We start from the raw sequence: 27366 nt of genomic DNA, 5'->3' as shown, positions 1-27366 counted from the left end.
TTGGAAACGACAGGCTTAACAAGGAGCCCCATATGATTCATGTCATCTGGGAAGTTTGGGAAACACCAGGCCCAGTTTTTCTCTGATGGTGGTAAGAGGACCAACAGAATCACCTAGAGGAGCTTCTTAAAATGCAGGTTCCTGGGCCCCCAGTAGGACCTGCTGAGTAAGAATTTCCAGGAGCAGGCCTTGGAATATGCATTTTTATGAGCACCCAAAGTGATCCCTATGGGCTGATGTTCACTCGCCAGCCCTTCTGCAGTGTGAGCTCCAGGTCACGAGGGGGTCAGGGCAGACTGTCTGGTCACAGTCTGCTGTAGGTGGCTGGCAGGAGTGAGGGAGGTGATTAAAATGTATCTCCTTCCATAATCCGCCGAGCAGCACAGATCCCTCCACCACAGGCAATACTACGTTGTAGAGTTCTCCTAAGTTTTTACATATCCCCTTCCTTTAGAAGCACTAACTTTCTGACAGAGGGCTCCCTTGCTATCTCTTTGGTCCTTTTACACAGTGGAATCAAAGCTTAAGGGTCTTTGTTTCCAGATCTTCTCAGACGCCACCATCCTGGTGTTCCGTGCCCTCAGTACACTCCATCACAGGGCCAGCTCTCAGGGCAAGTGACCTGGACCTAGGCCAGGCTGGCAGAGCACGAAAGGTGTGGAAATCAACCCCTCACGGTTGGCCTGGTTCTACTTACGGGACCGACATCAGCGACTGTCTCAATTTCACCCATGAGTGGAAGACAAGGCTAAGTGTACCTAAAGCAGCGGGGCCGGATCAGTCATAGCAGAAATATACATTGCAAGGGGGTCACATTTTGACTGAGGTTAAGTCTTAATTGTCTACTTACCTGTATGTATTTATGGATCTATCAGTCCACCTACCTACCCAACGTTCTAGAAGTATATGTACAGTGCCTGCCAGTGCACCAGACACATGAAGGGAATATGGGTGGGCCTACCTAGTTCCTCTCACATCCTCTTCGGCCAGAGGTCAGGCAGTGGCTGTACGCTTCCTGATCCTGTGTACACCGGTCTCGCACAGCACCTGTATGGCTTCTGCCAGGCCTCGGATCCAGTCGGGCTGCAGTGGCAACCACCAGCAGGTCCTTCAGGGAAACAGCATGGCTGTGAGAATGCTGCAAGAGGAGGAGGGAGGGCACATCCAGCTGCTGCTTCTCGCCAGAGCTTCGGCCGCAGAAGCAGCACTCCCGGGGCAGGGAGGGGTTTTCTGGAAAGGCAAAGGCATTGGCATCATCCGTCTGTGCTGCTGGACTCAGCACAAATTCCTGGCGAAGGCCACCTCCCACTAGGGTCTCCCACTGAAAATTGGCGGAAGCTGCTGCATCAGAATCAGCCACTGTGCCTTTCCTCCAAACAGTTTCTCTTCCCTGTTGTTGTTTTTTTTTTTCAAACTTAACACGCCCAACTTGTACAGGCTCAGTTGAGTGGGCCTCATCTGAATGAGAACAGGAAAGATTGAAGAGGGTACTTAGACATAGCTCTACTTTTATCATTTTTTTGCTTTCCCAATAAGACTAGAGACTCCCTAAGAACAAAAACTATGTCTCCACCATCAGACTGGGGTCTCCCTGAAGGCAGGGAATACAGCCCCCCTCAGATGGGGCACTCCCCAAGATTAGGACAGGTTCTGTTGGTTTCTCCATCCCCTAAGCTCTTCGCACATCCCTGTACACTGGCACTCACGTGACTTGTCACTCAGCACCAGCTTTGGGCTGTAGTGACCTGGGAACAAGGACAGCTTCTTCCTCAGTGGAACCCTGGCGAACAGCTCTGACACGGGATGCTGCTTCTTCATGCCATTCTTTAGCAAAGTCCAGCTTGGGTTCAGACTCCTTGAGAAGCTCTGGGATTTCGTAGGCAGAGAATTGTTTGATAATTTTTCCTGGATGAGGTGCCAAGGCATCTGCTGCTGCTTGCATTTGAAGGAGGCCCCCCTGTCCATCTCTGAGCTACTGCACTCAGAGCTGGTTTCCATGGTCACCCCTAGCAGAGACTGGGGGGTGTCTGAGACCTGGGTGGTGAATTCTGGGAAGGTTTCTACTGAGGTTAGAGGCTGAAAAAGAAAATGGTCCAAAATGAGATTGTGGAAAGCAAAGGGCTCCCTCCTATGCCATTTTTAATTAAAACAAACAGACGAAGAGCTGAGTTCATGAGCAGCAAGAAAGATTTTGGTTAGAACAGTTTCTTAACCATGAACTGGTTAAACACTAGGGCAGAAGATGGTGGGGAGTATCCACAGAGCTTCCTCTGAAGGTCTTTAAACATGAGATCAATTTTATTTATTATTATTATTTTTAACATCTTTATTGGAGCATAATTGCTTTACAATGGTGTGTTAGTTTCTGCTTTATAACAAAGTGAATCAGTTACACATATACATATGTTCCCATATCTCTTCCCTCTTGCGTCTCCCTCCCTCCCACCCTCCCTATCTCACCCCTCTAGGTGGTCACAAACCACCGAGCTGATCTCCCTGTGCTATGCGGCTGCTTCCCACTAGCTATCTATTTTACGTTTGGTAGTGTATATATGTCCATGCCACTCTCTCACTTTGTCCCAGCTTACCCTTCCCCCTCCCCATATCCTCAAGTCCATTCTCTAGTAGGTCTGTGTCTTTATTCCCATCTTACCCCTAGGTTCTTCATGACCTTTTTTTTTTTTTTCTTAGATTCCATATACATGTGTTAGCATACAGTATTTTTTTCTCTTTCTGACTTACTTCACTCTGTATGACAGACTCTAGGTCCATCCACCTCACTACAAATAACTCAATTTCGTTTCTCTTTATGGCTGAGTAATATTCCATTGTAAATATGTGCCACATCTTCTTTATCCATTCATCTGTTGATGGACACTTAGGTTTCTTCCATGTCCTGGCTATTGTAAATAGTGCTGCAATGAACATTTTGGCACATGACTCTTTTTGAATTATGGTTTTCTAAACATGAGATAGATTTTAAACCCTGGAGACTGGTAATCAGAGAAATAGGTATTACTTCACAGCTATTAGACTGGCAAAAATTAGAAAGCTGGATATCAGTGTTGGTGGGAAGGGCGGGGGTGTCTCATGAACTGCTGTTGAGAATGTAGGCTGGTCCAGCCATTCTGGTGAACCATCTAGAAATACTTGGTTAGATAAGATTGCAAATATCCTGTGACCCAGCAATTCTGCTCCTAGCTATATATGCTAAATAAGTTATTAGATTGCTCCTTTTAAACAAGTACACCAAGGTTCCCAGCAACATTATTCACAATAGCCAAAAGTGGACACAACCCAAATGTCCACCAACAAATGAATGGATAAAAAAAATGTGGTGTATGGGCTTCCCTGGTGGCGCAGTGGTTGAGAGTCCGCCTGCCGATGCAGGGGACATGGGTTCGTGCCCCCATCCGGGAAGATCCCACATGATGCGGAGCGGCTGGGCCCGTGAGCCATGGCCGCTGAGCCTGCACGTCCGGAGCCTGTGCTCCGCGACGGGAGAGGCCACAGTGGTGAGAGGCCCGCATACCGCAAAAAAAAAAAAAAATGTGGTGTATACACACAATGGAATATTATTTAGCCTCAAAAAGGAAGGAAATTCTGATACACGCTACAACATAAATGAACTTTGAACACATTATTCTAAGTGAAATAAACCAGACACAGAAGTACAAATATTGTATGATTCTATTTATATGAGCTACCTAGAGTCCTGATAGAGACAGAAAATACAACAGAGAGGAACAAAATAAGGCAGGAAAGATATATGAAGACATAATGGAGAGAAACTTCTCAAATTTGGTGGAAGACATCAATATACAAAACCAACAAGCTCAAGAATCCTAAATAGGATAAATACAAATAAAACTACATCATATTGCATTTCAAATTGCTGAAATTCAGAGGTAAAGAGAGCAGCCAGAGAAAAATGACACATTACATACATGGGACAATGATATGAATACAGTTAATTTCTCATTAAAAAAGAAAAAGAAGAAGATCAGAAGAACTGGAACAGCATTTTGAAAGTGCTTCAAGAATAATGTTAACCCAGAATTCTAGGTCCAACAAAAATCTCCTTCAAAATGAAGGCTTTTAAATAAAGACATTTTCAGATAAACAAAAACAGAAAATTCATCACCAGTATACAGATGTGCACTACAGTAAATACTAGTAGTGTATGTTAGTACAAAAGAGAGAATAATTTTGCCATATTTAAAATTAAGTACAACGTTACCTCTAAGTAGATTCTGACAAGCTGAAGATGAATATTGCAATCCATAGAATAACACCCCCCACAAAAAGGCAAAAACTTATAACTAAAAAGATGACGGAGAAATTAAAACTAACAAATACTCACTTTTTGATTGATCCAAAAGAAAGCAGAAAAGGAGGAACATGGGGAAAAAGCAGAAACAGAAAATATGTATAGAAAACAAACAGAATTTCAGCCCTAAATTGTATTAATAACTACATTAAATGAAAATGGAGTACTCCAATTATAAGGCAGATGTTGTCACACTGGATAAGAAAGTAAGACCCACTTATGTCTGTATATAAGAGAAATCCTTTAAATATAATGAGAAAAGTGAGTTGAAATTAAAAGAATTTTTTAAAAAAAGATATACCATGCAAACACTAACCATAACCAGCTGGAGTGGTTATATTAATATCAAACAAAATAAATTCTAGGACAGGGAGTATTACCTGGGATAAAGAAGATTTTATCATTTCATGATGATAAAAGGGTCACTACATCAAAAAGACAAAATAATTATAAATGTGTACCTAATAAAAGAGCTTCAAAACACATGAAACAAAAACTGACAGAACAAAAGGTAGAAATACACAAATCCACAATTGGGGTTGAGATTTTAACATCCATCTCTCAGCAACTGATATAAAAAGTAGAAACTAAATCAGTCTAGATATGGAAAATCTGAGTGACGCTGTCAACCAGAGTGATCTAATTGATTCACAGAATACTATACTCAACAACTGTAGAACACACATCCTTTCCAAGTGCACATGAAACATTCATCAAGATAAATCATTTGCTGGGCCGTAAAATAAGTCTTGATAAATTTTAACAAAGCATTTCTACTAATCGCAAAGGAATTAAATCAGAAATTAATAACCATAAGATATCTAGAAAATCCCTAAATATTAAAAAATTAAACAATATACTTCTAGATCACCCATGGAACAAAAATGAAATCACAAGGAAATTAGGAAATATTTCAAACAATGATAATAAAAATGCAACATATGCAGATAAACTAGTGTTTACAGGGAAATTTATAGTGCTAAACACATATTAGAAAGGAAGAAAGGCTTACAATAAATAATCTAACTTTCTACTTTAAAAGGCTGGAAAATGGTGACCGAATTAAACTAAAAACTAGTAGAATAAAAAGGAAATAATAAAGATAATACTGGAAAGCAATGAAATAGAAAATAAACCATAGAGAAAATTAACAAAGCTTAAAGCTGGTTCTTTACTTAATAAAATGGATAAGCCCATAGTAAGATCAAGATTAAAAAAAGAGGAAACAGAAATTGCTTTTATCATCCATGAAAGAGGGGATATCACTACGGATCATGCAGACATCAAAGGGATAAGGAAATTTAAAACAATGAGAAGGGACAGTAGTCTTGGTTCTAGCTGAGATGGATTAAGCATACTGCATCTGTCTCTCCCACTGACTGTTCCTATAAAACCTGCACAGAATGCATGCATAGAGTAGCTATCCGACAATTCTGAAAAGTAAACAGTAGCAGGCAGATTGAGGAAGATGAGAATTTAAAGTACCAGCAAGAGAGCAGTGAGTCTACGGTTTTTCCTCCAGTATCCTCTGACCGGAACTCAAGGCAACTCAAAACTCAAAAGTGGCTACTGGGGAGTAGACAGAGAAAGCTCTACAAGAAGCCCTATAGCTGTGGCTCAAAGACCTTTTTTTCGTCTTTTCTTTTCTCCGCTCTCTGTACCCCCATGTCCATGATGAAATCCTGAGGTGGGTTTCGGTAATTAATAGAACTCAGTGATTAACAGAACTAAGTGTACAGAAAATTAATAAGAATATAGAAGGACTGAACGACATCAGCAACCAAACAGATCTAATCGACTCACTACGCAACAGCAGCAAAATAGACATTCTTCTGAAGTGCACGTGAAACATTCTCCAAAAGAGACCATATTCTGAGTCATAACATAAACTCTAACAAATTTAAAAGAACTGAAATCATATAAAGTATGTTCTCTGACGATATGGAATTAAAGTAGAAAGCAGTAACAGAAAAACACCAGGAAAATCTCCCAACAACTGAAAATTAAACAACACATTTCTCAATTGCCAAGATATGGAAGCAACATAAGTATCCATCAACAGACGAATGGATAAAGAAGATGTGGTCTATATTTACAATGGAATATTACTTAGCTATAAAAAAAGAAATTTTGCCATTTGCATTAACATGGATGGACTTAGAGGACATTCGGCTAAGTGAAATAAGTCAGACAGAGAAAGACAAATACTGTACGATATCACTCATATGTAGACTCTAAAAAATACAACCCACTAGTGGATATAAAAAAAAAAGAAGCAGATTCACAGATATAGTGAATAAACTAGTGGCTACCAGTGGGGAGAGGGAAGGGGTGAGGGGCAATATAGGGGTAGGGGATTAAGAAGTACAAACTATTAGGTACAAAATAAGCTACAAGGATATATTGCACAACATGGAGAATAAAGCCAATATTTTACATAAAATAAATGGAGTATAACCTTTAAAAACTGTGAATCACTATATTGTATACCTGTAATTTATATAATATTGTACAGCAACTATACTTCAATAAAAATAAAATTTTTTAAATTAAAAAAACCCTACATTTCTAAATAACCCATGGGTCATAAAGAAAATCTCAAGTGAAATTATAAAATATTTTGGACTAAATGAAAATGAAAACATATCAAAATTTGTGGTATCTAGCTAAAGTTGTTCTTAGGAATTTATAGCATTAAATGTTTATATTAGGGAAGAAGGTCTTAATCAACATTCTAAGCTTCCCCCATAAGAAATCAGAAAAAAGAAAAGAAAAATAATCCAAAGCAAGCAGAACATAAGTATTAATAAGGGCAGAAATCAGTGAAATAAAAAATTGGAAAATAATAGAAAAAAAAAAAGAAACAAAAACCCAGTTTTTCGAAAAGAATTAACTGATAAACTCCTAGCAACACTTACCAAGAAAAAAAAGAGAGTGAAAGAACAAACAAATTACCCATATCAGGAATGAAAGAGAGGGTATCACTACAAACTCTGCAGACATTACAAGGATAATAGGGACGTACTATAAACAACTCTTCACATATAAATCCAACAACTTAGATAAATTGGACCGATACCTCAAAAACCACAAACCACCAAAACTCACTCAAAATAAAATACATAACATTAAAGAAACTGAATTGTAGTTTAAAATATTCCAGAAAAGAAATCTCCAGGCCAAGATAATTTTACTGGAGAACTCTAACTGAATATTTAAATAAGAAATAATGACAATTCTACACTATCTCTTCCAGAAAACAGAAGAGGAGGGAACACTTCCCAATTTATTTTATGGAGCTAACAGACCAAAAAAAAAAAAAAAAGAAAAGAAAAGAAAAAAAAGTAAAAGAAGAAAAAAAACCTTATAAACTAACATCTCTTATGAACACAGACATAAAAATCCTCAACAGGGCTTCCCTGGTGGCACAGTGGTTGAGAGTCCACCTGCCGATGCAGGGGACATGGGTTCGTGCCCCGGTCCGGGAAGATCCCACATGCCGTGGAGCGGCAAGGCCCGTGAGACATGGCCGCTGAGCCTGCGCGTCCAGAGCCTGTGCTCCGCAACGGGAGAGGCCACAACAGTGAGAGGCCCGCATACCGCAAAAAAAAAAAAGAAATCCTCAACAAAACATTATTAAGTTGAATCCAGCAATGCATAAAAAGAACAATACATCATGGTTAAGTGGGGTTTATTCCAGGAATGTAAGACTGGCTAAAGATAAAAAATTAATCAATGATGGGACTTCCCTGGCAGTCCTCTGTGCTTTCACTGCAGGGTGCATCGGTTTGATCCCCGATCCACGAACTAAGATCCTGCACGTCACGAGGTGTGGCCAAAAAAAAAAATAATAATAATCAATGTAATCCACCATATTAACAGTCTAAAGTAGAAAAACTATATGATACTATCAACTGATACCGAAAAAGCACTTGACAAAATTCATCATCCATTCATGATTAAAAACAACTCTCCGCAAACTAGGAATAGAAGCGAACATCTTCAACCTAGTAAAGAATATCTACAAAAACCCTACAGCTAACACCATACTTAATGATAAAAGACTGGAATGTTTCCCCTTTAAGACTGGAAACAGGGCAAGGATATCTGTTCTCTCCACTCCTGTTCAACACTGTACTAGAAATCTCAGCCAGGCAATAAGGTAAGAAAAAGAAATAAAAGGCATAAAGATTGGAAAGAAGGAAGTAAAACCCATCTTTATTTGAAGATGACATACTTGTTTGTTGAAAATCCTACAGAATCAACAACAAAAATCCTTACTAGAATTTATAAGGCACCCAAGCAATTCAATGAGAAAGGAAAGTCTTTCAATAAATAGTGTAGTAACTAGATGTGCATATGGGGAAAAAATCCTAGTGCCCATCACCTAGCACACTCAAAAGTTAATTTGAAACAGATCATGGAACTATACACAAAGCTAAAGCTATAAAGCTTTTAGAAAAAACCTAGGAGAATATCTTTGTGACCTGAGAGTGCATGAAAATTTCTTATATAGGACACAGAAAGCAAAAACCATAAAAGAAAAATTGATAAGCTTCGTCAAAATTAAGTTTTTTCACTAATCAAAAAACACTATCAAGAAAAAGAATAGGTAAGTTTCCAGACTATATAAAGCATTCCTACAACACAACAGTAAAAACATAAATAATCCCATTTCTTAAAAGGGAGGAAGGCAAAAACTTGAAGACTCTCCATAAAGAAACATACAAGAATGACCAATAAGCATTTGACAAAGTGCTTGACATGCTTAATCATCAGAGAAATGCAAATTAAAACCGCAATAAGAAATCACAGCATAGTCATTAGAGTGGCTAAAATTTAAAAGACAGATAGCACCAAATGTTGACAAATGTGGAGCAATTGGTACTTTCATTCATTGTTGGCTGAAATGTACAAAAGATACAATCACTTTAAATAAAGACTTTGGAGTTTCTTATAAAGTTATACATAGATCTACCCTTTGACCTAGTAATCCTTCTTCTAGGTAATTATCCAAGAGAAATGAAAACTATGTCCACAAAAAGACTTGTACAGGAACGTTCATAAGAGCTTTAATTACAATGGCAATAAAAGAATAAAAACCGGGAAAACCCAAATGTCCATCAACAGGAGAATGATAAAAAAAAAACCTGCAGTGTATTTGTACAATGGAACACAATTCAGCAATAAAGAAGAACAAACAACTGATACACCCAACAACATGAATGGATCTCACAGATATAATACTGAACTAAAGAAGTCAGACTCAAAAGAATATATACTATATTATTCCATTTGCACAAAATTCTAGAATAGGCAAAACTACTCTAAGATGGAAAAAGTCAGAGTCAGGATAGTGGATGCCTTGAGGAGGGATGCAGGGAGCAGGAGGGCAATTGCCTAGGAATGGGCAGGAGGGAACTTTGGGGAAATATCAGAAAGTTCTATATTGTGATAGGGATATGGATTACACAGGTGTATTTATTTGTCAGAATTGTACAGTTAAGATTTTAGAAAAAAAAGTGGGGCTCAATAAGAAAAAAAATAGGACATAGAATGAGATAAATAACCCAATCACATTTAAACAGATTTTAAATGCATGTATTTAAAAAAATCCCTTCTTGGGACTTCCCTGGTGGTCCAGTGGTTAAGACTCCGTGCTTCCACTGCAGGGGGCGCGGGTTAGATTCCCTGCTCGGGAAACTAAGATCCTGCATGCCACACAGCGTGACCCAAAATTTTTTTTAAATAAAAATTACAAAATAAAGATTATAAAAAAAGTTAGAAATCCCTTCTTTACAAGGAAACAAACTAACAAAAGATGGTGGATAGATGAATGGGAGGTGAGCATAGGGATAAAGGGACAAGTAAATAAACAAACCAGTCAAAGGCTTTGAATGAACCAAGTATGATACAACATCCTGAACCAATGATTTTGATTAAATCAACGTGAAATCCAAAAAAGAAAAAAAAGAATGAATTGTTGTTAGCTGCCTTATTTTTTTAATCTCTTTAGTGTTCAATAGTACTGCTTTAAGCCTTAAGTTAATGCAAAAAGAACAAGGGCAGTCTTAAGAAGTAGTTATATTAAAATAATAGCTAATGAGTACTGACTCCTGTGTGATAAACACCACTCGTGGATCCACTTTCTTGGCTCCTTTCGTTTACTCCTCATGATGATCCGCTGGTAGGTACTATTATGAAAACACCATTTTTCAGATGGGGAAACTGAGGCTTAAGCAGATTAGAGTGACTAGATGGGAGTCATATATATAATAAAAGGAGACCCCAGGATCTAAACAGTGGCAGCCAGATTCCCCAAAGTATACTCTTTACTCATTATTATTATTTTAAAATTTTATTTATTTTTGGCTGCGTTGGGTCTTCGTTGCCGCACGCGGGCTTTCCCTAGTTGTGGTGTGTGGGCTTCTCCTGGCGGTGGCTTCTCTTGTTGCAGAGCACAGGCTCTAGGCACGCAGGCTTCAGTAGCTGTGGCTCACATAAACCCACATAATGTAAAACTTACCATCATAACCATTTTTAAGTGTACAGTATAGTAGTGTTAACTCTATGCACACTGTTGTGCAACACATCTCTAGAACCTTTTTAACTTGCAAAACTGAAACTTATACCCATTAAACATCCTTTTGTTTCTGCCTCTCCACAGCCCCTGGCAACCACCCTTCTACCTTTTGTTTCTAAGAGTTTGACTACTCTAGATGCTTCATATAGGTGGAATCATGCAGTATCTGTCTTTTTGTGACCGGCTGATTTCACTTTGGAGAAATGTCTATTTAAGCCTCTACCCATTTTTTTTTTTTTCCAGTACGCGGGCCTCTCACTGTTGTGGCCTCTCCCGTTGCGAAGCACAGGCTCTGGACGCGCAGGCTCAGCGGCCATGGCTCACGGGCCCAGCCGCTCCGCGGCATGTGGGATCTTCCCGGACGGGGGCACGAACCCGTGTCCCCTGCATCGGCAGGCAGACTCTCAACCACTGCGCCACCAGGGAAGCCCGCCTCTACCCATTTTTTAATCGGGTTGTTTTGTTGTTGTCATTGTGAGTTGTAAGAGTTCTTTATATATTCTGGATATTAACCCCTTATCAGATATACGGTTTGCAAATGTTTTCTCCCATTCCACAGGTTGCCTTTTCATTTTGTTGACTGTTTAAGTCTGATGTAGTCCCACTTATCTACTTTTGCTTCTGTTGCCTGTGGGGTTGGTGTCATATCCAAGAAATCATTGCCAAATCCAATGTGATGAAGCTCCAAAGCATACTCTTGTAACGGTGTTTATCAAACCACGGTTGCAAACCTACCAGTAGGTCAGGAAATTAACTTAGTGGACTGTAATGGGTATTTTTTTTTAAATAATTCTACAGCATTTCTATTGATTGATTGATTGGCTGTGTTGGGTCTTTGTTTCTGTGCGAGGGCTTTCTCTAGTTGCGGCGAGCGGGGGCCACTCTTCATCGCGGTGCGCGGGCCTCTCACTGTCGCGGCCTCTCTTGTTGCGGAGCACAGGCTCCAGACGCGCAGGCTCAGCAGTTGTGGCTCACGGGCCCAGTTGCTCCGCGGCATGTGGGATCTTTTCAGACCAGGGCTAGAACCCGTGTCCCCTGGACCGACAGGCAGACTCTCAACCACTGTGCCACCAGGGAAGCCCATGTAACGGGTATTTTTAAAAGAATAGAATGAGGGTTTCCCTGGTGGCGCAGTGGTTGAGAGTCTGCCTGCCGATGCAGCGGACACGGGTTCGTGCCCCGGTCCGGGAAGATCCCACATGCCGCGGAGCGGCTGGGCCCGTGGGCCATGGCCGCTGAGCCTGCGCGTCCGGAGCCTGTGCTCTGCAACGGGAGAGGCCGCAGCAGTGAGAGGCCCGCGTACGGCAAAAAAAAAAAAAAAAAAAAAAAGAATGAGTCACTATATGCAGTGTGGATAAGCACTGTTTTAGAAAATTTTCTCCAGTTGTATGTGTGTGTATGTGATGGACTATGAAATAAAATGAATTTCTACTATGAGCTATGGTTAGAAATTTGAAAACCATTGCACTACTCTGCACTGCATTTGGACCAAGCAAAGACCCAACAACGCGGAAGATTTTCCAGTAGTTATAGTAGAGTCATCACATAGCTCTTGGTGGGCCTAGGTATGATGAACACAAAAGAACCTGTGTTAGCATTGTTGGTACTACATTCAGGTGGCAACTTAGTTTCCAGAAAAATAGAAAATCAACTGTCATATTAAATTAATATCTTATGCAAATTTTATTGGTGCCACTTGTTTTGTTTTGCAGTTGCATAAGAGCTATATACGTGTAAAGACTTTATATCTGGTTTTATGTTTGCATATATTTATACAAATAATTTAAGTTTACAATTGGAATCTAAAAGAGCTTTCTTTCCTTCAAAAGGTGTCCGTACAACAATGGAGTTTGAAAAACACTGTTTAGGTCGTGGACTGGGTTCAACAATATCCCCCCGAAAATTCATGGACACCCACAGCCTCAGAAGGTGACCTTATTTGGAAATAGGATCTTTGCAGATCTCAAGTTAAAATAAGCTCATATTGGATTAGGGTGAGCCCTACATCCAATGACTGGTGTCCTTATAAAGCCACGTGAAGAAACACAGAGGAGAAGCACAGGAAGAAGTCTGTGTGATGACAGGGGCAGAGATTGGAATTATGCTGCCACAAGCCAAGGAATGCCAGGGATTGCCAGCAACCACCAGAATCTAGCAAGAAGCAAGGAAGGATCCTCCCTAGAGAGCCCTCACATGGAGCGTGGCCCTGCCAGCACCTTGTTTTCAGATCTCTAGCCTCCAGAACGGTGAGAGAATAGATTCGTGCTTCAAGCCACCAACTTTATGGTAATTTGTTACAGCGGCCCTACAGAAACTAACACAACAGGCGGTACCCTGCCCAAAAGAGGGGATGCATAAGACGGCCTTTCTAAAAGCCCTAAAGGTATAGGTCTAGACTCCTAACAGTATGCCATTCCACAACTTGGGCTTCACAAGTGGGGAAATTGAGGCCCAGAGAGGGTAAGTGGCTTACTCAAAGGGCCATAGTACGTGCAGAGAAGGGACCAGAAAGCCAGACTCCTACCTCACCCCCCACCCCACACCACCACCAGTTCAGCCCTCAGGGAAGGCAGACTGCTCTACTTACCACAGTGCTGGTGACTGTGTTCACTGCAGAGGTGGACTTGGCTTCCTTGATTCCGGAGACGGGTTTACTGAGCTCTGGCCTGGAGCAGCTGAGGAGGCTTGAATTCCTCAAGTCAGTAGTAGAGCTGTAAGGCCTCGCAGATGTAGGCTTATGGGGAGCAGGGCCAGCCTCCTCCCTGGGGGCCTCCTGCTCGAGGCTGCTGTCTGTCTCATTTTTCTTTGTGTCTCTGATGCTCGACAGCAAGTCGGGTGTGCAGGACTCTAATGTCAATGGCTGGAGGTACCGGGAAGGAGGAAACCAAACGTATAGCCCATGGGAACCCAGCTCTGTCCACTTCCAGATCATCTGCACCCGAGGGTAGGTGCAAAGGAGATGAGGAGGAGAGGAAAGCAATCAGAATCAAAGTCTCTCTAATCGGGAGCTCTTAACCTGGGGTTCAAGGACCCCTAAAGGGCTCACGGATGGTTTCACGGGGCCTTTGAGCCACTTGAAACTGCAGTTTTAAAATTGTATCTTTGTATACGTTATGGCAAGAGATTCCATAGCTTTTATCAGATTCTCGAAGGGTCTATGACCCTAACAAACTTATTTTTTTAAAAAATAAAAACCTGCTCTAATCCTGTCCCTTCAGGTAAGTCTTTGAGAAGGAGATAGACTGAAAAGTCAATGAATCTTTCCAGGGAGCCAGAAGAGAGAGCTAGGCAGAGAAGCGGGGGATCCAGAGATTCAGATGATAGGACAACTGGATAGCTGGCCCCAGCCTAGAGGCTGGTCCACACTTTGAGCAGAGAGCAGGCTGGAAGCACCAGCTGTGTTCAGTCACCCCATGTAGTGTTCTGAGGTCCTGCCTCCCAGAAGCTTTCCCCTGTGGCCTCCTCTCTCAGCTGTGCCCCTGGCCTGCTGGAGGGGAGCATTCCAACCCAAACTAGAGTTGGGGACCATGACCACAGGTAGTCTTAGAGCCTACTCCCTACATGGGGATGGTGCTCAGCCTCCCAGCTGCTTTTACTCCAGCTGAAGGAAGGGCAGACCAGTGAGAGTCCTCTCTGCCTGGATGGAGAGATCCTCTGAAGGCCTCCGGGCTCCCCTCCCGGGGCCCAGCTCTCCATGCGGCCCCATTCCTTCAGTGTGCCTGAGATCTCAGTAGCGGTCTCCTCATATCCCCCCCTGGACTGGCCCCAGCCAGGGAAGGGCGCTGGGCATGCGCGCTCCCCTCCCATCCAGGTTTACTTGTTTGGAGGCCGGGCTGGTGGCGGTCTTGGACTCCTGCCTTTGTTTCTGTCGCCAGTGCTGCGTGCTCTTGCCTCTCGCTCGCTCGCCTGCTGATTCCCCCTGCATTTCCACCCTCTTATCTTTCGTTTGGAAGGATATTTTCTCCTGTTTCAGTCTCAGCTCCTGGATCAGCTGCCTGCCCAGTGAGGAACAGTCATGTAGGTTAGGGATGGGCTGGGAATGTGGACACTCTCCTTGAGGGCAATGAGACACCCTGCCCTGCCCACCTCATAGAGTGGAGTGGCGGGCTGCACCCCACTCACCACACCCCACCTCTCTCCTCACTTCCCAGTAGGCCAGATCCCACAGCTGGCAGGTGCTGGGAAGAAGGTCTCGGTAGGACGCTAAAGTTAGGGGCTCCCACGTTGGACCCCTTCATACGCTGGGCCTCTCTGGCCAATGATGTGACGGAAATAACTCAGTCACATGACTCAGGAGACAGGGGTTCTAGAGCCTCTTCTGTTGTTATCTGCTGTACGATCCTTTTTCTGCTCCATGAAATGAGGTGGAGGGCGGGGAATGGACCGAATGGGATGAGTCCCTTCCGGTCCTTAGATTTGACACCTGCATGAATCCAGGAGGCAGCCCTGAGGGGCTGGGCATGCTGGAGTGGGGTGGGGGTGCCTGTCTCATGGGTGAGTTTCTAGAAACAGCCCCATATCCACTTAACAACATCCCACACCAAAGAATCTTACGATTCCTGGTCCTTGCGAGACCAAAGCAACTTCAAGGCTGCCCCAAGGTTACCCCTCAGGTCAGGCAAACCCCTCTTCCCCCAACACCCTGCTCCCCTAGCCCCAGGAGCCTTCCTACCGGGCATACATCTCCCGAGCCCTGGAGGCAACTGTATTCTGGAAGAGGGAGTTGTTGTCCTGGAAAAACTTCTCATACTTCTCCGAATTCACACTGGGATAAATCAGGCGGAAGCCTCCGCAGTTTTCCTTTTCATACTTCTCAGTTTTCTCTAGAAGCACGGCCTGAAAGCCCTTGACTTCCTCCTTCCTGTTGGGAAGCAGAACACAGGGCTGCAGTTAGGGTTTCCTGGGACCGAGCTTGGAGAGGACATGGCCTTTCCAAGGACACGGATGTCATCTAGGGCCAGACGGAGGCCTCGCACGCAACAGTGGTCAGTCAGTATTTCCTAAATAAATGAACGCATGAAAAGTTTCCCTGAAAGGAGATTCTAGCCCTTCCGGGACAGCAAGTGTCACAGTGTACTGAGAGCTGGTTGGAAGGGTCTTCCTGACAGCTCACCAAATTCTCTCCCGTTACAAGTAGAGCCTATTTCCCCCTTGGCTTTGTTCTGATGAGGCAGACTGTCGCCATCTTCCCAATCACAGCCCCTGCTACCCTTCTCTGGCGAACTGACAGCTTGTGTTTTGCTAAATTTGAGGGCTTCGTGGATAAGGCTGATGAGCTTTTATGAGCTGTGATGATCTCATTCTTCCTCACAGCCCCCCGGGGAGGTGGAGGTCAGGGAGCGAGGAACGATAAGCCCCTTTTACAGCAGGGAAACCAGGAGCCCCTGAGCCACCCAGGGGCAAGTCATGACGAGGAGACTGATCCAGAGAAGGGCCCTGGCCGCCCCTTAGCTGACGCTGCCTCCTTCTCCAGGAGTTTAATGGAAGGCAGCCCACCCAGCGGGCTCGGTGTCCAGACCTGCCACTTACCAGCGAGGTGACCTGTACAAGGCAGTTCCCCTTCCAGAGTCTTGGTCTTCTTAGCTCCAAAATTAGGACCATACAACACCCCATGCTACCACCTACCCATCCCCCTTCCAGGGAAGACAGTGCACGTGAACACGCTCTGAGAAACACAGTGCCATCCAAACCGAGATGCCATGCCCCGGTTCCAGAAGCTCAGTCCCGAAGGATCAGGCTGGCTCTGCTCATGCGGGGGGCAGCGGGCCACTGTGGGATCTGAAAAGCAACAAAGCCACTCCTTGGCCAGGCTCCTGTCTTTCTCACTCTACAGAGGAAGGCCTCTGTTAAAAGGTTAATGCTACCCAGCAGGGAGCAGGGCGACAGAGGCTCCTGCCAACACAGTGGCAAGGGGAGGATGGACAAATCTTCCTTTTTGTATAGATAAATGGTTTTACTTTTCAACTGGTAATCCCTGGATCTTCATATGATATTAATAAACTCATATCCATCACAGGTATTTATGTCTATAACTTAATCTCCTATTTTTAGGAACAAAGGAATAGCCACAGTAAAACTGTTCAAACTGCCACATCCTGCCAATATATATTAATTTTCCAAACAGGATTATCATTTGTTAGAATTGACCCATTACTGTACCTGGTCTCCCGAGAACGACACTGCTGCAGGAACTGCGCCCGTTGTCTCTCCTCCTCCAAGACTTTCTTTTTGTCACAGCTTCTCAGGTTGATCAGGACCAAAGTGTCATACAGCAGACTGTCCTTTACCTCTTTATCCAACCAGGAGTCAGTGGAGAAGCTCGGAGAGTGGTTGACCTGTGAGGGCAGGACGGCAGCTGGGGAGGCTGGGCAGGGTGCAGGCAGGGCGTGAGGCGGGACGGCCCCTCCAGGGAACCACCCGAGCCCACCTCGGTCGGGGCCCTGGCTACGAAGATAAGTGGAAAGGAGAGGGAGAGAGGGTCTAGACTGGAGCCACAGTGAAGAAAGGAGGAAGCAGAACCCCCTCCAGTTTAACTAGCTTTCATTTTAGTCCTGTCTTCCTGAGAAGCACGGCAGGGGGCGGGGGGGGCTGTCTTTGGCTTCCCCTCCACCTGGTGTGCGTGTGCCCCGTCCCGTGCACTGTGCATCCCAGAGAGTAGATGGAAGGGGCCAGGCTGGGAGGTGGGGAGGGAGTGATGCATTCGGGATCCTGACCGGGGTTGACAGGGAGACTGGTGGGAGGACAGAGAGGACTCATTTCTGCCCACAGAAGAGTCTACGTTGTTCAGAGGCACTGTGTGACATTTGAAGGTTTCCAGCAGTTTCTGAAGGCCTGCTCCTGGTGGCTTATTCTGCTCTTCGGGTGAGAGCTCCAAACGGCCATATTCTCCTTCCCAGCCACACTTGGGAATAAGGGCTGGGAATGGAGGAAAGGCAAGGCCCCAGGAATCTGATCTGTAAATCTGGGTCTTGCGCTCTGAGGGCTGACGCTGTGTCACTGGCAGCTGTCACCAGCACCTCTGATTTGTACCGCAGCCCCACTCCCACCCCCACTCCCGGCGTGCACCCTGAATGGCCACGGGAGAGGGCTGCTTGCACAGGTCCAATCGAGAAGAGAGGAGGCCACCCAGGAGCTTCTCTTCCTCCTCTTCCCACCACCCCATGGGTCTGGGGGAGGCAAGAAACTCACTGAGTGGCTCCCCACCCATTCCCGTGCCCACAGACACCGGGCCGCTCTCCGTTGGTGCTTGGGACTGAGTGGTCCAGGCCCCTGAGAACCAAGCCTGGTGGCTCCTGTCTGATCTTGAACATCCTCCACCCAGCTTTGGTGAAGAACCACCCCTTTCTGGGAGATGACTCTGTTATGAAAGGTAGAGCTGTCTTCAGAATCACTCCGGGCCTGAGATCAGAGCTTCTAAGTCTGGGTGGACCTCGAGAAGGCACAAGGAATTCTCTAATTCCCGGCCGTCTACCTCCCTCTGGTGGCCACTTTTCAGCAAAGGGAGAAGCCCCAGGCAGCAAGTGCCTCTGGGGGGCAGTGGCTTGGGAAGTGGATTACAACATCCTGGCTGAGCGGGAGGGCGGAAGGATGGGCCCGGCCGGCTTACCCTGGTAACAGGCGTCAGTTTCACCCCTCGCCCCAAGCCCGCACCTCCAGCAGCCAGGGCTTGAGTTTGTGATCCAGCAAAATGTCGAAGCCCAGGATTTCAAAGCAGGCGCTGTTGAGTGTGTGATTGCGGAAGCAGGCGTGGTAGTTATGCTTGATCATGGGGTGAGCCGAGATGAGCGTCTTGATGATGATGTCCTCGATCTCTCTCCAGATCTGCCCCACGTTGTAGCCGTGGCTCTCCATGTACACGTTGAAGGTGGAGAGCTTCCTGGAAGGGACCCACAGGCCATGAGGCAGGGCAGCCCACCTCTGGTCATCTAAGGCCATGGCATGCTGGAAACCAGAAACTTCTGGAGAAGATAAGGCCCCAAAGCCAGTGGGGAGGGACACCCAGGAGCCAGGGTCATACCAGGGCTGTGTCGGCTCAGGAGGACCTTGCAGGAGCCGCAGGGCCGTACTCCTCAAGCCTCCACCGTCCTGGAGTGGGCAGAGATATACTGACATGTAAGCCCTGGCCTGGGCACTTTCACTGTAACATAGAAAGCACCTGTGGGCTGGGGCAGGCATTCGGTATCCCAGGTGAAAGCTGAATGGATGAATAAAAAATTTTTTAAAAACACACCCTACGGGCTTCCGTGGTGGCACAGTGGTTGAGAGTCCGCCTGCTGATGCAGGGGACACGGGTTCGTGCCCCAGTCTGGGAAGATCCCACGTGCCGCGGAGCAGCTAGGACCGTGAGCCGTGGCCGCTGAGCCTGCGCGTCCAGAGCCTGTGCTCTGCAACGGGAGAGGCCACAGCAGTGAGAGGCCCGCGTACCGCAAAAAAAAACACCCTACATCATGGTTTTGCTTTGGAGGCAATGGTTTCTCAGCCTGTGGTGTTCATTAGAAGCACTTAGGGAGGCTTTGAAGGCCACCGATACCTGGGTTCCACCTCAGCTATCTGAGGGGATTCTGGGGACGCTAAAGACACAGAAATTTTGTTCATTGTTTACCCCCTAAAGGGCTGACCAGAGGGGAAAGGAAACCCCAGGGCATCTCAACAGATAGGGTTACCAACTGTCCCAGGGCAAACCAGACAGTCTGATTTTAGAGCTGAAAGTCCCACATCCCAGGAAACCCCTCAGTCACAGGCAAACCTAGATGGCTGGTCACCCTATCACAGAAATCAGAGGATATCTACCCCATGAGGAGAGGTTTGTGAGGAAACATCTGAGGAAATGCTCCGGTCAGCTCTGAGCTGGGCAGTACAGAGACAGGGCGAATCTGACAGGTCCCAATGGCGGGGACAGACACCCCCTCACACACACACAGGTGTGCACAGAGAGTCAAAGTGGGAAGTGGAAATATTGGAGGAGGAAATACGGGCGATGCGGGGGAATGAAGAACAAAGAGAAGGATGAGAAGACAGGAAACACAGCTCACCCGGGCCATCCAAAGAGCTAGATGGACTCCCGTCAATGGAGCCAATGCACATTTGCTAAGGACCTGCTGTGTGTGCAAAACCCATGCAATGAGGGGATCCCAAGAAACCAGCACTTCTCTTCTGGGAAGCCTAAGGACCATCTGAGGAGTCAGCACACACATGAGACAACCAAAGAGGCATTTATATCACGACAGATGAACAGAGGCCACTCAATATAGAGGCACACCTTTCCTACCTGCCATTGTCAAGGATGGAGTGTTGCACGTACATGAATTTTCCAGATCGCTTGAAAGCAACCCTTTCAAGTGCAAAAAAAAAAAAAAAGTGTTTAATTTGCCTAACTGGAAAATAAATATTCCCAGAGTAGATTATACACACCTCTACCTTCTTATAACAGATGTTATGAATCATAACATAACCTCTTCTTGATGACTCAGGCACATCACAATGAATACACATAATTGTGCAATTTCATAACGGCCAGTGGCTAGTCCATTCAATTGAACACACCAGCTATGTGCCAGGCACCCTGAAAGACGAAGAGGACCCGGTCTCTGCCCCAGAGGCCTGCCAGGTTTCCAGTTTCTCTTCTTCTTCATTGCTCCTACTGAGTTTGCAGCCTGGCAGGGGTTTACTGCTGGTACAGCTGGCCTCAGGCTAGGGAGGGGGGAATTTGAGGTAGGGGATGGACTAGTAGGAGAAGCAGATTGTCTCAAAAGATGGGGAAGAGGAAGATGAGGAAAGGTGAAAGCAAACAGGAGGGAGAAAAGGAAAGGACTCTGCCCTGCAACATGGGAGGCACCTAGAAGGCCAGGGCACCATTCTAACCATCAAGGAACTTAAGTACCATTGGGGACACAAGGAAAACATGTGCCCCAAGCACAGAGAAGTTACGGGCTACAGCTGATGCTGACCGTGAGGGTGGTGGGAGTCCAGAGACAGAGAGGTTACTGGGGGTGGTTAGACTCGGATTCCATAGGCTTGTCCTTAGAGATGGAAGCCAGTCCTCTCATCTGACAGGTGAGGTATCAGAGGCCCACAGAGAAGATGGGTTTCACCCACACTGCAGTGGTTATATGGCTGAACCAGCACCTAGAACCAGGTCAGAGAAGGCAACACGGAAGCTTAGTTTGACAAAAGGGCCTTCAAGGATGTTCTCCCATGTTTTCAGTTGGAGCTGAGCAAAGGCAGAGAGGTGGGAATGAGCAAGGCCTGTGTATCAAAAATGAGCAAAAGAGTGTCCTGGGAGAACACCACGGAGCGGGTGGCACCGGCAGTACCGCTAGTGGTTAAGGGCACAGACTCCAGGGTTAATTCCAGCTCTGCCACTTCCTAGCTGTGCGAACTTGGGCAAGTTTCTTAACCTTTTTACACCTGTTCCCCAATATGCAAAATCGGGGTGATCATATCACGCCAACTTTATAGTGTTGTTATGAGGATTAAATAGGTTGAGGAATGTAAATTTCTTAGAGCAGTGCCTGGCAGACAGGAAGCGCTCAACAAATAAAATGGCAACTATTAATGTAGTAATAATAATAGTGGGAAATGGGGTCTGGTCAAAGCATACAGCAAGCAGAGGAGTTTGAATTGGATGCTCTAGGCACCTGGGAGCCACACTGGTTACCTGAGAGCAGAAGTAATGAGTATACGGAATGTGTGATAATAACAGCACCCACTTGCATAGGGGGTATTGCTTTTGAGGCCTATTCGTACACATCATCTCAATAGGTCCTTACGGCATATTTGTGAGGCTGGCCAGCCGGGATTCATGTTTATTGTGTCATTTTATTTATTTATTTATTTTTGGGCCACGCCCTGCAGCTTGCGGGATCTCAGCTCCCCAACCAGGGATCAAACCCGGGCCCCCTGCAGTGGAATTGCAGAGTCCTAACCACTGGACTGCCTGGGAATTCCTTATTGCGTCATTTTAGAGAGGAGAAACTGGAGGTACAGAAAGGTTAAGCAGAGGTGGCTGGGGCTAAGAAGAGTGAGGAGGCCGTGCGGCTGTCGAGGATGAGGCTGAGGCTACGTCTGGTGGAAAGGAAGGGATGGAGGGACATTTGAAGGAGGAAACTTCAGAATTCAACGACATGCTGGAAAAGGAAACATCTAAGATGACACCAAACTCTCCAGTCCTGCGGGTTAGAAGTTAGAGAGGGGGAAGCTTGGACTGCTGAGGTAGAAGTGATGTGAGAGAACACGTGACATTGGGAAATGCTGAGCTGGAAGCAACGGGGAGACATCCAGGTGCAGCTGAGGAGAGATGGGCCTGGAGCACCGCAGGGGGACAGGTGGGGGGTAATGCAGGGGCAGGGGAAGGGGGGGCAGCCAACAGCTCCAGCAGGAGGGAGGATGGAGAAGAGGGATGAGGCCAGGCCCCGTGAGTGAGGCGAGGAGAAGGAAGGGGAAGGGGGGAGGGGGAATTAGGGTAGCAGAACAATACTCCACACCCTCACCTTAGCCCTGGCGCCACATAACACGCCCCCCCATCACAGCCTGAGGGCCCAAGGCCTGTTAGTGGGGTGTCCATTCTCGTAAGAGGAGGGAGATGAGGGCCCTTTGATGACATGCCTTTAGACGAAGGAGAAATCACAGTAACTACAAGCAATATCTGTGCTCTGTCACAGGTCACTTGAGTCTCAGAGTGACCCTACGAGGTGGGCAAGGCAGGGCGTCTCACTGCCCTATTCTACAGACCAAGAAATGGAAGCTCAGAGAGGTGAAGGGACTTGCTCCAGCTGACTCAGCTGGCGTGGGTCAGAGCGGGGACTGGAAGCCAGGCCTCACCGAGCCCCGATGTTCAACATGCAACCGCGCAGGCGGCCAGAGGGTGCCCACAGACCAGGTGGGCAAAGAGGAAGTGTGGGAGCTGTGGGCAAAGTCGGGTGGCCAGCGCCCTCCGACAAGGGGGAGATCGCCTCCTGCCAGCCCAACACGTCCCCTTCCAGCAGGCTTAACCTAGTGATTTTCCATTTGCTTTTTGGAACTCTGCTACCAAGGGAGTCATGAAATTTCCTGTGCTTCTCTGATGCTCTGAAGCCAAACAGACTGCCTGTTTATCAGTTCTTTAAGTCTGATGCAAGAGAAAGAGCAGGGGCATCGTGACACATCACTTGAGAATCTCTGTTGGAGCAACACCCCAGGGAACCACAGGCCTGGCAGGTCCTTCTCTGGTGTCAGACCAGCAATCAATAAATATCTGTTGGTCTAGAAATGTCAGAAGGGCCAACTGTAATAAGAGTATGTTTCGGTGTATGTGTGTGTATCCTGCTGAGGAAACAGTTCGTGTTTATCTCTCCTCCTCCCAACCTCCTAGGGTTTATGATGTGGCCTTCTTTTAATGATTAACAGCCAGAGGACAGAGACTAAGGAGTCTGTTCTGGGTTTAGAGGCAAAGAAATATTTTCTGACACCACGTGACCCAAGATGGAAACACTGATGGGGACTGACAGGGTTTGGATAGAATCTCAGAGAGCAGCTCGGAGCCCAGCAGGGAAAGAAAAGAGAAGGGAAGCCGCTTCCTTACCTCTTGCTGCCAGAGTGAGCATCTCGAAGGAAATTGGAACTGTGCTTATTAATGGAATAATTAGTCAGGTGCATGCAGATATCGTCCTGGGGAAAGAGACACAAGTCTGTGGTGTCAGGAGGAAGGGCAGCCTTCCACTTCCTCTCTGTGCCCTTCCATGGCCCCTGGGGCTTAAGGAGATGGAAAAGAAAGGGGGCGTCTTAGGGCTTACTTACACTGGCAAAACAGGGGAAGTAAGAAGGCGTATCCTACAGCCTGGAGCATAAGAAACTCCCACTCCTGAGGTTGGGTGGCGCTCTGCTGAGGGGGGACTTCAGGAGCCCTGAGGGCCTGGGGATGTTGTGGGAGGGCTGGGGCCTTGCCCACATCCTTCTTTCCTTGAGCACCACAGAATTGTGGGCTTGCAGTCAGGCCACGAGTCCCCACCTCATCTCTTCCTAGCTCTGTGACCTCGGACAAGTCCCTTATAACTGGATTTTAATTTCCTTATCTGTAAACTGGAGATGATAATCCCTATCTCTGAGGGCTTTGGGGAGGGCTAAACGAAAGAACAGATACACCCTGGCACATAGTAAACCACAGTTCAGCAAGTGACAACCACATCCACCATGCCTTGAGAATGTAGGGGCAACTAGGAATTTTTACCAGCTAAGAGAGGAGGGGAGGCGGCGTGTCCCCGAGCTCACCAGGTTGTCTGGGCAGGGGCGGGAGTAGGAGGTGGTGGCGAAGCGCGCCAGTCCTTCATTGTACACAAAAATCCTGAGAGGGTCACAGGATGTCATGAGCACGTAAATCCGCAGGTCAAACTTGAACCCGTCGATGATAAAGGGCTGGGAGGAGAGAACAGAAGACACACGGCGTCAGAGGAGAAACCCCGACTTGAAGCCCATTAGCGCCCTGTCTTGTTTTCATGGCTTCAGCTCCAGTGTTACCTGCGTTACAGAGGCCAGGCTGGGCTGGGGTTGGGGAGGGGGACAAGGGGATTTAGGCTATGTGACCTTGTGCAAGCCACTAACCACACCAGGCCTCAGTTTCCTCATCTGTCAAATGGCATGAGTAACCGCCTCCAAGAGCTTTCCTGGCAACAAGACAAAATAACATGAAAAAGGCCTGTGATGAAGGCCACGTTGTCACCACACAGGGCTTGCTACCGTCGCACTTCTGCCAGAGGTCTCCCTGCAGTTGCAGTATTGATTGCAGTGCCAGCCACGTCTCCTATGCAGCTTCTAGAAGGCTCCCTCCCTGTAAAGGGCTATACCTCCAGTCATGGACAGCTGGTTACCATGCTCTCTCCAGGGCTACTTCCCTCTCCCAAAGGAGGTGGGGCCTCCACAGACCCAAGGGGCTCTCCCAGCTGCCGTCTGTTAGAGGCAAGGGGCCAGCATGGCAGCGCCAGACCAATTGACAAGAGTGCAAGGGCAAGGGCGCTCTGGCCCAGGCACATGTCACGTCTCTGGTCAGAAGGCTTGGTCCGACCAAGTCCAAGGCAGGACTTGGCTCCACCCCCACCCCACCCTCCCTTCCCTCTTTTCACAACCAGTCCAGCGGAGCTACAGCCTGAGGTTGCCGTGGATGATAAATAAATAATCACGAGGAGGAAGTACCTTTGAGATATAGAGTTGACAGATCATATCCTCCCCTGGTTTGATTTCTTTCACTGTCCGGGTGATGAATATACCTCTGCCCTGGCAGCCCGAATCCGGCTTACAGATGTACACCTTATTTTTTCTTGACCTGCTGTAGTTCTGCAAATCTCCCCAGCTACCAGAGCAGGAAGAGAATGAGAGACACCTTTAGCTGGGGGATCAATGAAAATGAAGGCTAGCTCTTTATTTAAAAAAAAAAAGAAAAAAGTGACAAAAGCCCTGGAGTTGACAGACAGACGCCCAGAGATCTGGTTATAGGAGAGGCCGTCGAGCACACACAGCGGAGAGAAGATGGGCTCCGGAGGGAATTCCGACCTGGATTTCAGCCCCGGCAACAGCACTCACCAGCGGTGTAGCCCTTTACCAGGACTTGACCTCTCTAAGCCTCAATTCCATCATCTACACCATGAAGACAATGACAGCTATCTCACACATGACACGATGCGGGCACGGTGCCGGTCCACGCCGCACACCCCACAAAGGTAACTGTGATCCGAGCGCTTCGGCTCTCTGAGTTTGCAGACAAGAGGTGTGAAGTTCTGAATCTGACTCAGGCCCTGACAAATGATGTGACTTTGGATCCATCCGTCTCTTCCCCTGCTCTGGGCTTCAGCCTTTCCTCTGTAACACCTCCACTCCAGCTAGAGCGTGACAGGGCAAGTACTATGTTTGAATGTCATTTGAAGAAAGTATATTCAGAAGAAAGAAACCAACTTAAAGGATTATAAATCTCAGGCTTGCTATACTTCTTGTTTTGCATTTTAACTCAAAGGAGCATTGTCACCCCTGGAGAAGTCACATGACTGCAATGTCCCTCAGTGGCCATGAAATCTGGAGGCGCCTGTCAACCCGATGGCAAACACATTTTCTCTGAAGTTGCTGCTAAGCTCTGCAAATTGTTCCAGACAAGTTAGGAAAGGCTGAGAACCCTGGGGCGCTTGGTTTGGGAAAGCACTGGGGGGAGACGGGAGAGTGGGATTCCTGGGGGGCCTTTGTGAGTAAGTATAATTCTGATGGCAATGCTTCTCTACTCCCCCACCTCGTCCCAAACACCAGACTGTACCCAGGTCATGCTCACGTCATCTCACATTCCTCCTGCTTCTCGTGATGCGGTCCAGAGTATCTTAGGTACCAGGAATGGATGTCCATTTTCCAGATGGATATAGTGAGACCAGAGATGGGAAAAGGCTGAATGCCATCCACGGCACTGCCATGGGTCAGAGGTTAGGTGTCCCTCCCTGCTCCTAACCTGGGTGCTAACGATTACCTCACTCCCTCCAGAAATGCTCGAGGGCCTTAAAAATTCCGAAAGTGCACAGTGAAAAGGCTGGAACAAGTTCAAAATCAACAGCTTTCAAGGTCAGAACAAATTCTCATCCCAACTGCAGGCACAGGCTCCAAGGCACCCAGCCCCTAAATGTCATCTAATTGTATAGGCAGAGCCTTGTGTTTTCTCAACCTTGGACACACCCTTTATTCCTTCTCTTCCTGAAGAGGAGAGAGAGATGGGAGACCCTATGGGAAGGGAAAGTAGCAACCAGGGACTCGGGGGCAAGTGGAAAATGTAAACTGGCGGTGGGGAGTGGAGAAAGGGGCGCAGGTGGGCACTCACTCAGCAGGAAGACACCAGGTCCTAGGGAAAAAGTGGAAATCTTTTGGGAATATCTTTAACATGCGGCTCATATTCCTGGCCAGCAAGTCCTTGCGGCAGATTTCAGTCATCCCTGGGAAGTGATTGATTTTCTGCAAAGGAAGCCGGAAGTCGTGAACAAGGGGGCCCATGGGAGTACCCATGAGCTCCCCCTGGGGACAGTCATAAGACTGGGGCTCCACGGGGTAGATGCCACGCTTACACAGAGGACCGGCTCTGACCCAGATACCTGGTAACTTTTGATTTCCATCACCCGCCCCAGCGACACCGAGTAGTCAGTCCAGTAGAGAGTCCAGTCGTCGTTTTCCCCTCCCTCTCGAAGGCCATACTGTTGGGCAGCCCTACGCACTGCCGTGGCAGGTGGAGAAAGAAAGGCCCATCAGCCGGGAAGTGGGGGAGGAGCACGTGGTGGGGAGGTTATGTTTCTAGGTGCTCCCAGACCGTACACTGAAGCCAGACAACTGGGCTCCTTGGGACTGGAAGCCATCTTGCCCCATCTGGACACACCGTTGCCGAGAAAGGAACAGGGAGAGTGGAAAGCTCCTGGAGAACACAGCCTGTGCCCAGTGACCTCCACAGAAGGTTTTCTGGGGTGAA

The 27366-nt window shown here is 46.8% G+C and overlaps 1 protein-coding gene across 1 annotated transcript; it reads right to left on the bottom strand.

The window, feature by feature from the left end:
• Positions 1 to 961: 961 nt before the first annotated feature.
• TTLL6 (tubulin tyrosine ligase like 6) lies at positions 962 to 27117 on the bottom strand. The gene is made up of 12 exons (XM_027094586.1): positions 26999 to 27117; positions 26731 to 26861; positions 25077 to 25233; positions 24159 to 24302; positions 23473 to 23558; positions 18564 to 18789; positions 17073 to 17248; positions 15586 to 15774; positions 14732 to 14908; positions 13501 to 13783; positions 1707 to 2076; positions 962 to 1230 (listed from the first exon to the last, which is right to left on the bottom strand). Exons 1-12 carry the CDS (start codon positions 27017 to 27019, stop codon positions 962 to 964), a joined length of 2229 nt encoding a protein of 742 aa, XP_026950387.1. The 5' UTR covers positions 27020 to 27117.
• Between the last annotated feature and the right edge of the window lie 249 nt (positions 27118 to 27366).

Source organism: Aethalodelphis obliquidens, unplaced genomic scaffold (genome assembly GCF_003676395.1).
Source record: "Aethalodelphis obliquidens isolate GAN/ISIS:26980383/991018 unplaced genomic scaffold, ASM367639v1 scaffold89, whole genome shotgun sequence".
NCBI classification, from domain to species: domain Eukaryota; kingdom Metazoa; phylum Chordata; class Mammalia; order Artiodactyla; family Delphinidae; genus Aethalodelphis; species Aethalodelphis obliquidens.
The sequence above is the reverse complement of the archived record's forward strand: the minus strand, read 5'-3'. Positions and strand labels throughout refer to the sequence as shown.

Coding starts and splice junctions, on each gene's coding strand:
- TTLL6 (XM_027094586.1), bottom strand. CDS start 27,019: ATGGAAATCAAAAGTTACCAG. Junction 24,303..25,076: donor GTCAACTCTATATCTCAAAG/GTACTTCCTCCT, acceptor CTCTCCTCCCAG/CCCTTTATCATCGACGGGTT. Junction 18,790..23,472: donor GCTCACTCTGGCAGCAAGAG/GTAAGGAAGCGG, acceptor GGTCCCTTCCAG/GAAGCTCTCCACCTTCAACG.